Source organism: Pygocentrus nattereri, chromosome 1 (genome assembly GCF_015220715.1).
Source record: "Pygocentrus nattereri isolate fPygNat1 chromosome 1, fPygNat1.pri, whole genome shotgun sequence".
Taxonomy (NCBI): Eukaryota; Metazoa; Chordata; class Actinopteri; order Characiformes; family Serrasalmidae; genus Pygocentrus; species Pygocentrus nattereri.
The window spans coordinates 31,866,135-31,878,749 of record NC_051211.1 but is presented as its reverse complement, the minus strand read 5'-3'; the positions used below and the strand labels follow the sequence as shown (position 1 = coordinate 31,878,749).

At 38.2% G+C, this 12,615-nt stretch overlaps 1 protein-coding gene across 4 annotated transcripts in view; it reads left to right on the top strand.

Annotated features, from left to right (window-relative positions):
• The window catches only part of kmt2e (lysine (K)-specific methyltransferase 2E), a 57,605-nt gene that overhangs the window by 26,350 nt on the left and 18,640 nt on the right, over nt 1-12,615 (top strand). For all 4 annotated transcript variants that reach the window (XM_017707580.2, XM_017707579.2, XM_017707577.2 and 1 more), the window contains 3 exons: nt 7,962-8,070; nt 10,103-10,362; nt 10,837-10,976. In XM_017707580.2, coding sequence (XP_017563069.1) covers nt 7,962-8,070; nt 10,103-10,362; nt 10,837-10,976 — 509 coding nt within the window. The remainder of the gene's footprint in view (nt 1-7,961; nt 8,071-10,102; nt 10,363-10,836; nt 10,977-12,615) is intronic.

Below are 12,615 nucleotides of genomic sequence, written 5' to 3'. Positions count from 1 at the left end.
GTAGGGATGGGTGATATGGTGAAAATATAACATCATGAGAGTTTCTCAATGCGTAATGCCCAAAATATTCAGTTTTTCAGAGGTATGATAACTTGGAACAGACAAAAAAGAAGCAATAATGTCTCATTTTTAAAAATTTACCAAAACTAGAGAGGGTTTTTTGTGTTGTACACATTGCACAGCACTAAATCCAGTAAATACAGGAGTAATTATGCTTTCTTAGTAATGAAACATTTGCTTAGTGTTCCTTTAAGTACTGAAGATATTCAGAATGTACCAGCAAAGTGGTGTGTGGTGTATATGAGTGATCATGTGGTGGCGGCATGTTAGCTGGGACACAGTAGAGCTGCAGGAGTTTATAAACACTGTGTCCACTGACTGTCCCCTCTGTTAGATACTCCTTCCTTTGTCGGGAAGATATAAAAATTAACAACGGTTTGACATTCTTATGTGATATGATATTGTCTTACCGGGGATCCTGAAAAATACTGTACCAAATAGCACCACCCCAAAGATAAACTGAACATGAGCATGAACAGCTTAAATAACTCTTATAAACTGCTGCTTGCATTCATTCCTACAGTGTAGTGTTTACACGGCCACACGTGGCAGTGGGCACCCAAAAAGCAAGTGTATCACTGGGTGTGCGTCACATGCATGAAGCTTCACTAAGACGTTCTGTTTTGCCCTGCAGATTTTACTTTACATTTCACTTTACAAAAGGTTTCCTTTTTTACTCTATTGTTGCACTCTGTTGGACAAAACAGATAAGCATGACAAAGAAGAATAAATCTGACCTGTAAAACTTATTCAGCGAGCACAGCTTAAGCATAATGTGACAGCAAGCCTGGAATAATGAGCTACCTTTGTTACATACAGGAGACAAAAAACAGGTATTTTATTAGTAAAACTTTAGACACCAACTACAAGGTCAAAATGGAGTTGAGGATGAGTGAAGAGCTAAAAACAAAAAAGAGAAGAGGCTGCAGAAGAGGATGGCTAAAACTGGTTCTATACAGGGGAACTGAAGAAGCGGTTAGAGTGCTTGGTAGTATTTACACAACAAAGAGTACTTTTCAGTTACCACCTCTCATTGTGTGTTTTTGCTATAATAATAATAAGAAGAAGAAGAAGAAGAAGAAGAAGAAGAAGAAGAAGAAGAAGAAGAAGAAGAAGAATAGCAATAGCAAAAGGGGCAATAATAGCACTAGTAAACTAGCTTTGCTGTTTTGTTGTTTTCGTATAATGCATGGTTGGGGTCAGCAGGTTAATAGTTGTGAATTTTCTGTTTCGTTCTCTCTTTTTTTTTTTTTTTTTTTTTTTTACCCCATCTTTCTTGTTATTTCCTTTTTTTAATTAATTTTCTCTCTCTCTCTCTCTCTCTCTCTCTCTCTCTCTCTCTCTCTCTCTCTCTCTCTCTCTCTCTCTCTGTCTCTGTGTCTCTGTCTCTCTGTCTCTCTGTCTCTCTGTCTCTCTCTCTCTCTCTGTCTCTGTCTCTGTCTCTGTCTGTCTGTCTCTTTGTCTCTGTCTCTGTTCTTCACTCACACACATTTTGTCTTTGGAACTTTTTCTTGTTCTCCACCCACCATGTCAACTGCTTTCACACTTCTTTTTTCCCTTTTTTTTCTTTTCTTTCGTTCTCTCTCTCTCTCCTCTAAAAGGGGCCCATTTAATGGAAAACCAAATTTTCCTTGCTTGTGTGAAATTGTTAAACTTCTAAAACACAAATTTCACTCACCAGTCTATACGTACAGACGCTGTAATGCAAAACAGCCCGTTTTGAATCCATTGTTCCTGTGATGTCATGAGAACCAGCTCATTTACATGTATCCACCTATTCAGACGACAGATCATTCATATTAAACTTCTATAGAGTGTTTCAGCTCTGAATGCTTTATGAATCTGGAGAGCCAATCAGAACAGAGCTTGTTTATTTTAAGTTGTAAAGGTACAGTAACAAAAACAGGCTGTTAAATTCCAAGGGATAAAGAAAAGGTGGAAAATAGAATTAGAATTTAGAAATAGTCATGGTGTGTAGTAAAACCACATGAATGTTATATATGAGAAGATGAAAGAAAAATGTGGGATATGGGTCCTTTTAAAATCTATAAGACTACAGTGTCTTTTTTTTGTGATGAACGCCCTCGGTTTAATAATTGATGTGTTCAGTTTATGCACATCTGATCTTCGAGAGATTATTGGTTTGACCTTCCTTCCTCCACGAGTGTTGCTTTTTTTTTTCTTTTCTTTTTTTCTTTTTCTTCCTTCATTGTATTACTCACGGGGGATCAGAAACCTTATGTTATGACAAACACACTGATACACACATTCTGTGTGGCCTGTGTCAGAACAGATGAACATTCTCTCTCTATCATGTATTGTCCCCCATTCACTCTCCAAGTTCACTCTCCAATTTCTGTCTCCTTTATTGTTTTTTGTTTGTTCTCTCTCTCACTCTCTCACTGAAAGGTTTGTTTAGTGGTGGTCTTGTTTTATAATCTTGCATAGTCTCCACGATGTTGCCCACCTCCCGTTACCACGACAGCTTGCGTTGCCATGGCACCACTCCTGCACTGCGCAGCGCCCTATCTCTGTGGTGATGGTATAAGTGACGGCCGCCCCTTTGGGCCGCTTGTAGGGTTTAATAGACCTGAGATTTTGGGGGCCTAACAAGGCGTTTGACCATCCCACCACATGCTTGTGCAGATTATTATAGAATACTCTTTCAGATGCAACACACACAGTATCTACACACAAAAAAAACAAATAAAAATAAATAAATAACAAATATATTTAATAAATTTCATACTGTGTGTGTGTGTGTGTGTGTGTGTGTGTGTGTGAGAGAGAGAGAGAGTGAGAGGGAGAGAGACTCATGATATTTGCTTATAAATTCAATTAAAGCAGTAGTTTGGCATTGTGTTTCAAAAAAAAAAACAGATTGACTTGGGAAGTTTCTTTTGAACAGAGCATTTCACTTCAGGCCACTCTGCATGACTTAAAAAAACATTACAATGACTGAATTATGCAGAAGTTCAGAAACATTTTTAGAATTCCCCTTTGTCAGTGTCACTGCAGTGCTCCGGATGATCCACCACCCAAATAATAGTAAAATGGAAGAATGTAGAGCGTATTATTGTGTGTTATAGCTGATACTCATGTCACTTTATTTCCTTTTTGCTTCATCATCTGATTTGTGTTGCACTTTTTTACCATCTGAGTAGTCTGGCGTGTGTTCTCCTCTGTGGTAGAGGACGGTTGTCAGGGTCACAGTGCTGCTGCAGCTGCAAGGGTTGCCATGGTTACGGGGTATCCTGCATGCTAATGTGGACTTTCACACTGCATCAGAGCTCGGATCCCTTTTATACCTCACCTGTTCTCTTGTGCAGGGAATTGTCTCTGTTCCATATTAAGCCACAGGTTTAGCTGTTGGCTGTGGTTAGCATATCTGTCAGATTTTATTGGAGCTTCAGTTACATTCTCCCTCTCCCTCTCCCTCTCCCTCATATGTCAGGTACTAGTCTCTCTGCATTTGCTGCTGTTCTTTCAGTGATATTTTGATTCTTTAGCATTCTTTTGCTGCATCTGTCACATCTTCTTCGCTCTTTCTCCCTCTTCTCATGCACTTTCTTTCTCATCTGTTATTCAAACGGTTTCCCTCGCCTTCTCTCGTTTTGATGTGTCAGTAACGTAGGAAATCCCCTAGTCTCTTACTCTCTCCTCTCTGTTTTCTCATGGTCTCCCTCTTACTTTTTCTTTGTCTTTTTCTCTCTCCCTCTTATTTTCTGTTCTTGGTTTTTTGTTTCTCTCTCTCTCTCTCTCTCTCTCTCTCTCTCTCTCATTATCATTTGTCCCCACACTGTAAGACACTCTTGATGATATCTGTTAATCATTCATCAACAGCTGGTGTGCTTTTAACTGCTGTTTTCCTGTCCTGTGCTTTTATACTTGTTTAAATTGTACACACACACCCTCTCCTGGGCCCGCCCCCCTCTAGGTGGTCATGCACTTTCACTTTAACACTTGAGCTGCTCTGCAGACGCGGCAAACTGTTTGAGTAGGAAGTGCGAGTACACGAGAGAGCACGAGGAAGAGAAGGACAGACAGGTAGAATACTTCTTAAGATGAAGATAAAGGGGAAAAAATAAAGGCAGAAGAAAACAGAGGTAAACATGTGAATACATGTGGCTGGTTTGGAAAAGCTTTACTCTGCAGCTGCTTTTGCTTTGAATTGTGTACTTCTGTCAGGTCAGCTGCTAGCGTAGGTAAGTGTATTTCTAAGTGTGTCTGTCATGATGTTTGCTTATAAATATGGGTGAATTATAGCACTTAAATCAGTCAATACATGTTTAGTGTCTGTAGTTTGTTTCTTTAGTTTAGCATTTGAGCAACAAGGCTAATGAAAACTTGTACCCGAGCAATTAACATTGTACAAACCACATACCTAAATCATCACATACTCGAAACAGTGTGGAGTTAAATATTCTCAAATAGACTTTTTTTGTGCTTTCTGACGCTATTATCTATAGTGAAGGTACACAGCATAGCTGAAGAGAGTCCATTTTAATAGATAATAGTATGTAACACAGTGTCAGTACCCACCAAACGAAAGAAACAGACTTCAGACACCAAACATGTTTTCACTGTTCAGCTGCATTTTGAGTAAAAAAATGTGAATCTGATCTGAATGAACGTTCACTTAAAGGTACAGTGGTTTAAATTCCCACAGACAAGATTTTTTCTAATTTTATTTGCCACTGTCAAATGTGTCAGCGCATCACTAACACTGTGAGAGCAGTGTACATTTTACTATCAGGTTAAAATATGTTTGGTTTTTAGTATGTGTTTTACCCCCCAACCCAGAAGGATAAGCGGTTTAGAAAGTGTGTGTATGTGCGCGCACGCTCATTTCACCACAGACTTTGTTAGTAGATATTCTGTTGAACAGCACACATTTATGCTGAACAATACGTATTATTATTATTATTATTATTATTATTATTATTATTATTATTATTTAAAATCATTCACAGTACAGATACTATTTACTTTTCAGATTACAGGTGGGTTCAATTTTATCATAGCACATACTGGAGGGAGACTATAGAGTTGCCTCCACCACCACTTGTTAAAAAGACCTAAATCTTTTTATCTGAATGATCAGTATGATTTTTGTTGGGCTTTGTGCTATGGTGCTGCTGGAACTAAATACCCTACTTTTCATCATCTCCACTGGGATTTTTTTGTTTTTCTTTATGTAGTAAAACAAAGTAATAAATATTATTTATAACTATGTATACTGACCATAGTGTGGGTATTGCAGCCCCTTGAATGTATTGAGGTATTTGTTATTTTTGTATTTTGGGTGTTTGTGTTTATTCAGTACTGGTGTGCCTTGGGTATTTAATTATTTAGAATTAGTGTACTTTGAATATTGCAGTATTGTGTACTAGTGTACATTGTTGAAATATTTGAAACTAGTGCAAATTAGAAAAGTTACATTCTGAAATGCTTTATATCCATTCATGATAAATTTAAATATAAATATATAGAGCACTGATATTTGTAAGGCCCACGCCCAACAATGTATATCATGTAACAAAGAAAAAGTAGTCCAATGTGTTTTATAACAAAGCTCTTCGTTTGATATTGGTACATTTGAGTATTAAATTTGGTACTGGTGAGTAACATTGGATATTGAAGTATTAATTACTAGTGGGTATTGCAAATATTGGACACTGATGCACATTTGGTGCTGGTGCACTTTAAATATAGATGTTTCGTGTTGGTCCAGATTAGACATTGACGTATTTTGCACTGTTGCATATTGGGTATTGAAATATTAGCTTTAGGTAGATGTGGTGTTAAATTACTTGGTATTGGTTTAAATATGTTTTTACTTTCTTTTTATTTTCTTTCTTTCTCTCCACCATTCTTGTCTGTCCTTTTTTATTCTTTTTTTTTTTTTTGGCTGCACAATATGATTATTATCATAAGAAATTACATTACAGTATGCTTTTCATCATATTGGACAGTGAGCACGTTTGATTACAAACTGAGCATTATTTGTCCAGTTTTATTGAATTTAGAGCAGTGCAGGATGATAAATGATATAACTCACTGTATTCAAGGTTTAAAATGTCACTACTGGTTCTTTTTGTCTGTTCCAACTTGTCAGATTTCTGAAAAAAAAAAAAACATTGTGACTTTGTTTTTCTGAAAACTTTCTGAAATATTCTATTTATATTATTTTCCCCATATTAGCCAGCAGTTAGCCTCTTTATCCTCTGATCTTCCAGATCAGGTTTCATCATGATCTCTGGTCACTTCTCCTAATGCCACTTAGTAGTGAAAAGGCTTTCTGTCACTGTGTAGGGTGGATCTACTGGTTTAGCACTTTTCTTCCACCAGCATTAAGGAAGTAGAGGCTAGTTGTTATTATAGCTTGTGAGTGACGTGTGTGTGTGTTATTAGGTTTTTTGTGTGTGTGTGTGTGTGTGTGTGTGTGTGTGTGTGTTAGTTATTTGTGTGTGTGTGTGTGTGTGTGAGTAAAAAAAAAAAAAAAAAAAAAAAAAAATACCCATATGACCTTTAGTTTAAACAGTCTTTTTTGTGGAGAGATAGAAAGCAGTTACTTTATTTCCTGTCTGCTCCTTGCACTCAGCTGGAACACACATTTATAAACAAATCTGCGTATAGTGTGTGTGTGTGTGTGTGTGTGTATACAGCATGTGTTCTCAAAAGCACACAGGTAATTTTAGAGGGTGTATAGACACCTGTCTTCTGTCATTGTTTGCCAGTCAGGTTTGAGCTAAGCAAGTGCCTGCCAGCACAAGCTACCTCCAGCTTTCAGTGTTAGACGTTTGCTTTTCAGAGTTTCACAATTTTCACAAATTTCGCACTTCTCCTCCCACACGCCAAATGTAGTTGATCAGCCAAGACATGTTTGGTATGGGAAGTTTTCTTCTTTGGTTTTACACTGGAGCTACAAGACAAATGTAGCTAACACGTAATGGAAGCTTAGCATGGTGCTAACAGGCTTGCTCATGGGGGCTCGGACCCGGATTTTTCTTTTCTTTCTTTTTGCTTTGCTTAATGCAGGCTTAGTTTGTCATACAAACTAGTTGTTAAGTAACATTAAATAGACTTGCTTATGTTGTGTCTGACCCTATATGGCATGCTATTAACTCTAAACATGGACTAAAGTACAGGCAGAAAAAAGCATGTCCGTGAGTAGCACTGTGCCTTTTTGATTTAGATGGTGGTGCAGCAGAACAGCACTGTAGATCAGTTGTACTTTTAAAATTCCTCTTTGGTTGAGGCTAATATAACTATCAATAATTGGAATTTATACCTCACCAATTAGCATTATGCTGACTTCATGACTCACTCGTAACACACTCATCCCAAACAGTGTCAATTTGATTAGTAATCTTAAATAGACTTAGTAGGCTTAGTAACTGTCATTCTGCCACCAAATGAGCAAGATATTCCAAAATGGCAGTAGAACAGTGTAACAGAATATTTGGTGAGCTTTATAGCAGAGAAGATTAAGATGCACGTGAACTACAGCACTCTTTTTGTGTTACCACCTCAAAATGGTGCAGTGCTATTCCCCAAATATTCTGCTGTTATGTTGTACTCGTAGCTACTGTGCTTAGTGTGTATTTGAGATTATTTCACCCCTTGACGTAGCCATGCAGTTAGCACCATGCTGATGGGGTCTAAACATCTATTACTTGTTAGCTTCATTGCCCTTATAGCTTGAATGCTTGAATGTGAAACTAAAGAAGCAAAATTCAGATATCTGACATGTCTTGGCTGCTTGGCTGTGTTAGGTTTTTGACAGACCAGTTTTTTCTCTCTTATGTGCACACCCATCATAAACACACTGCTGTCTGTTGTTGTCAGACCTGTTTCTCATTTGCTTGTTCTCTCTCTGTTTGTGTTCTATATTTTAGACCTGAATCTGTGGAGGCCAGCCCTGTGGTAGTGGAGAAATCCAGCTACCCTCATCAAATCTACAGCAGCTCACACCACTCACACAGCTACATCGGCCTTCCCTATGCCGTGAGTAAACATACACACACGCTCAGTTCGACTAAAAAAACTTTGAGTTAGCATGGCCTCATGCACTTAGTGTTGCCAAAGCAGTTGCATCAGTTTATCATGCACTAGAGATCACGCAGTACCACTTTTTCTTTTTACTGATTCAATAGAGTCTGTGTTTGTTCTTTTAAAAACTGATGTTTAAAGGTACCGTGTGTAAGACTTGGTGGCACCCAGTGGTTATGTTGCAGATTGCACCCAACTGAATTCCCCCTCCCTCACCCTTCTCTTTCCATCTCTCTTCTCTTTAATCACATACACATACACTTATGTATACAGTACACTTGTTATATAAACATGTATGCATCTGTCTTTTTCTCTCTGTCTCTTACCCTCATCTCTCCCTCTTCCTGTCTCTTTCTGTCTTCTTTTTATTTTTCTTTCTCTTGTTTGCTTCCTCTCTGTACCTCTCGCATTTACAGTCTTGTCTCTCACATTGAACCTCTCCCCCCCCCACACACACACATTTGGCCTCTGTTTTCACACACTTTCCATGTGAGTGATCCACAAACATGCACACAGACACACATGCTTAAATCCCTGGAACGTGTGTACTTTTTTGCAGATAGGGGAAATATAGAATTGGTTTTATTTTTATTAAATTTTTAATATCTTAATATTGTATAAACGGCATCTTGTCTACATATAAAACATTTTGCACAAGCAATAATGAGGAAAACTAAACTCAGCTGCTTGTAATTTGTACTGTTAGCAATTCAAATTGCATACTAGCTTTAAATAACCGTTAACTGTGTCCGTCAATAACAAATTGAGTCCTAAGTCCTACTACTCTATATTGAAATAATGTCTTACACACCTGACGTGGCTTGTTTTGATTGGCCAGATTTATTCTCTTAAAATTACACCAAAGATATTTTTACATAGTTTTGTAAACATTAACCTGATTAAAAGCTCATTTCATTTTCTACATATTAGAATATACTGTTTTTGGCCGTTAACTATTTAAGCAGCCAAAATTAAAATCGATGTTGTTGACACACATGCTGCTTTCACGGTATGGATGATTCATCACCTAGCGCTATATGCAAGTGTTTTCCTGCCAAAGATGCAAAAGTATTGTTTAAAAAATCATCATCCCATTAGTCATTTGAAAAATGGATCTATAAAACCATATTAGTAGATTCAGAATGCAGCAAAACAGAAATCAGTCCTTATGAACTGATAACTTCCTGTTGAATGAAACACACATTTGTCTGTTTGGCCTCTTCTCTCTCTTTTTCTCTCTCTCTCTCTCTCTCTCTCTCTCTCTCTCTCTCTCTCTCTCTCTCTCTCTCTCTCTCTCTCTCTCACACACTCTCACTCTGTGGAGCATGAATGTTCCCACCTTTCTCTTTCACTCTCTCCACACACTCACACACACCCTCTCCACATTGACCTACATTCCTGTTCCCTCTCTGTGTTAACTGTTAAATTTCCACTGCTGCAGTTATTCACTCTGTAAACAAAGAATAGGTGTGGTTATTTGAATATACATATTGATTTATATTTGTTTACTTAATTGAACAAGGCATCTGTTGATGGCAGAAATTTAAATAACTTATTTATTGTCTTAATACATTTCATTTGTAATATGAATATAAACACACTTATGTCACAGTACTGAATAATTTATAGAAGACACAGAATATTCCTCAATACATACTGAATAATTCATTGTAGTTATCGAAAGAAGTTGGTGAATAATTCATAGTTGATACCAAATAAGAAGTCTCATTAGGGCCAGTTCCTACTTTGAGTGCTTTTTGGATTTATTAATTATAATATTCGTAAAGTTGAATGTTGCTCTATGTTTGTGTTCTTGGCTGTTATACGCATCTTTGGGTTATTAAAAATACAACACTGTGGGCACAGAAACACTTGGCTTTTTTTCTCCAAGTTACTGAAACTACTATGTTTTTAATGGAAGAGACATTTATTGGTAGTAGTGGTAGTGGTGGTAGTGGTAACCCTTCTCTGGGTCTTTTCTGTGTAGGATCATAACTATGGGGCACGTCCCCCACCCACGCCACCGGCGTCCCCTCCTCCCTCTATGCTGATCCGACCAGGTGAGGGTGTGTTTGTGTCTGGCGGGCGAGCAGGTGAAGGTGTGTATGTGCCGGGCGGTCAAGACGAAGCATCCAGAGGAACTACACTCAGCACCTCTGAGGACGGCAGCTATGGCGCAGACATCACACGCTGTATCTGCGGCTTCACACACGACGATGGATACATGATCTGCTGCGACAAGTGCAGGTAAGACACATGCATTCACTCACTATGGCTGCAGCGATTAGTCAACAATATCAGTTGTCAGCAGTGTTATTGGGTGAAAAGTTGAAGATGTTTATTAATTGGATGTAGGTTTTCACATTTTTGAGGTAGACGAAGTTGTGCACCTCCTTCTGCTGTGCTGCGGTTGTTGTGATTGACGAGCTCCACTCAGAAAAGGGACTGTCTTCTGATAAGGCTTGCAGTGGGAGCTTGTGAAAGCAGAGCTGTTTTACGTCTCTAAAAAAAATCTCTGGTGAAACTGCAAATTGTTTGTTTGACTAAATGGCAGTGATGGATTCCAATTACTGAAAACTGGCACATCTTTAGTGTTGGCTATTGAAGGCAACCAATGCAGGTGTTTCTGGTCGTTTGGTGTGTAATTCTATTAATACATGTTAAAGCTCTTGATAACATTCTCTTTAATAAGCATTATTGTTACAAGTTGTGCCTTGTCAGTGTGTGGCAGCATATAGACTGCATGGGGATCGATCGGCAGCACATACCTGAGACCTACCTGTGTGAGCGCTGTCAGCCGCGCAGCCTGGACAGAGAACGCGCCATCCTTTTGCAGACCAGGAAGAGAGAGAACATGTCGGGTGAGTCTGACACACACATCAACTATCAAATTCTTAATTTCAGAAGTGATTTCAAACTTTTTAATGGCACACAAACTCACCCTGACAGAAGGAATAGAGGCAGCGATGAAGTGTGTGAACCTTCGGTGCAGCTTTCATGTCACTGTGCTGCCCCCTACTGGACATGGGAGCATAACAACTGCAGATATTCTCAATGTCATGTTATTCCCAAAGGACACTAGATTGCTTGTTTGTTTGTTTGTTTGTTTGTTTGTTTGTGTGGCATGGCTTCTGAATTTCTGAAGTGCATTTTTGGTTCAGCTGTACAACTGCAACATTTAGTCAAAGTCATTAATGGGGGGATTATCTTACTCATTTAAAAAAAACTCAGTGCACCTTTATTAAATACGCAATCGACCTTTTAGCCAATTTAATCAGTTTTTAAGGACCGGGTAATTTTTAATTGGCCTCATTCCTGACACGGCTTCCTCAATGATAGGATCTGCATATATCTGAATAAAACATGCAGAGGTATTTTTTAATCTTCTATGATACGTTTTCTTATTAATTTACAATATAAATCATTTCTTATAATCGTTTTAAAGAGTTTTATGATGGTCTTTCAATTATTGAAGGCTATTTTCTTCTAAGATGCTAAAGTTTTATTTATTTCCGTTATGCTTAATGTGTCTTTCATCATATATATTCATTTATAGACAAAGCTGATGACTGTGTTCATCAGAGGGCTGTAGCAGATGTGCAGTGATGATCTTTAAAAGATCAAAACGCTTGGTTTTGTGGCTGGCAGGGGCATGTCAGTTCAAGCCAAATTACATAAAATTCAGTGTAAAGAGAAATTGTGTAACGAGCTGTAGCCAGGTTTTTTTTTTTTTGTTTTTGTTTTTTTTTTTTTTTGCGCTGTTTGACATTTACAGCTGTCAAATATGTGGTGGTGGTTTATGTATAAGCTTGTGTAAATCATAAGAAAACCTTGTAACTGAAGTTGGATTTTTTGGGGTTTGTTTTTTGTTTTTTAACATCTTTGGAACATTTGGGTTGCGCTTAATTGGTCAAAAAAGGATATATAAATCACACTATGTAATTGTGCAGAAGTAAAGCAGTTGTAACAGTAAAAAGCAGCACAGTCTCCACTGCCTCTTTAGTGTTGGAGCTTACTGGAGTAATAACTGCTGTATGTTCTTCATATCTATGTAGCATGAATTGTTTCCTCCACTGATTTGTTTTTCACATAATGCACACCATCTGTAAAAAAGGGGAAATAAACATTACCCGTCTGGCAGAGTCCACCTCCTTGAGAAGCCTGTCCACGATTGATCAGAAGCTCGGCCCTGATTGTGGTTGGTTAGTGTAGTGGGTAACACCTTTGCCTTCTACACTGTAGACTGGGGTTCAATCCCCACCTGTGTAAACACCCTATACTATACCAATAAGAGTCCTTGGGCAAGACTCCCAACACCACCTTGGCCTACCTGTGTAAAAATGATCAAGTTGTAAGTCGCTCTTGACGCTCTTGCGTCAGCCAAATGCCGTAAATGTAAATGTAAATGATTGTCCAAGAGCTGTTTAGGCGTTGGTCACCATCATGAGATTAAACTCTAAAGCTTCAAGTTAGCTGGGTAAACAAGAAATCTTGCTTTGT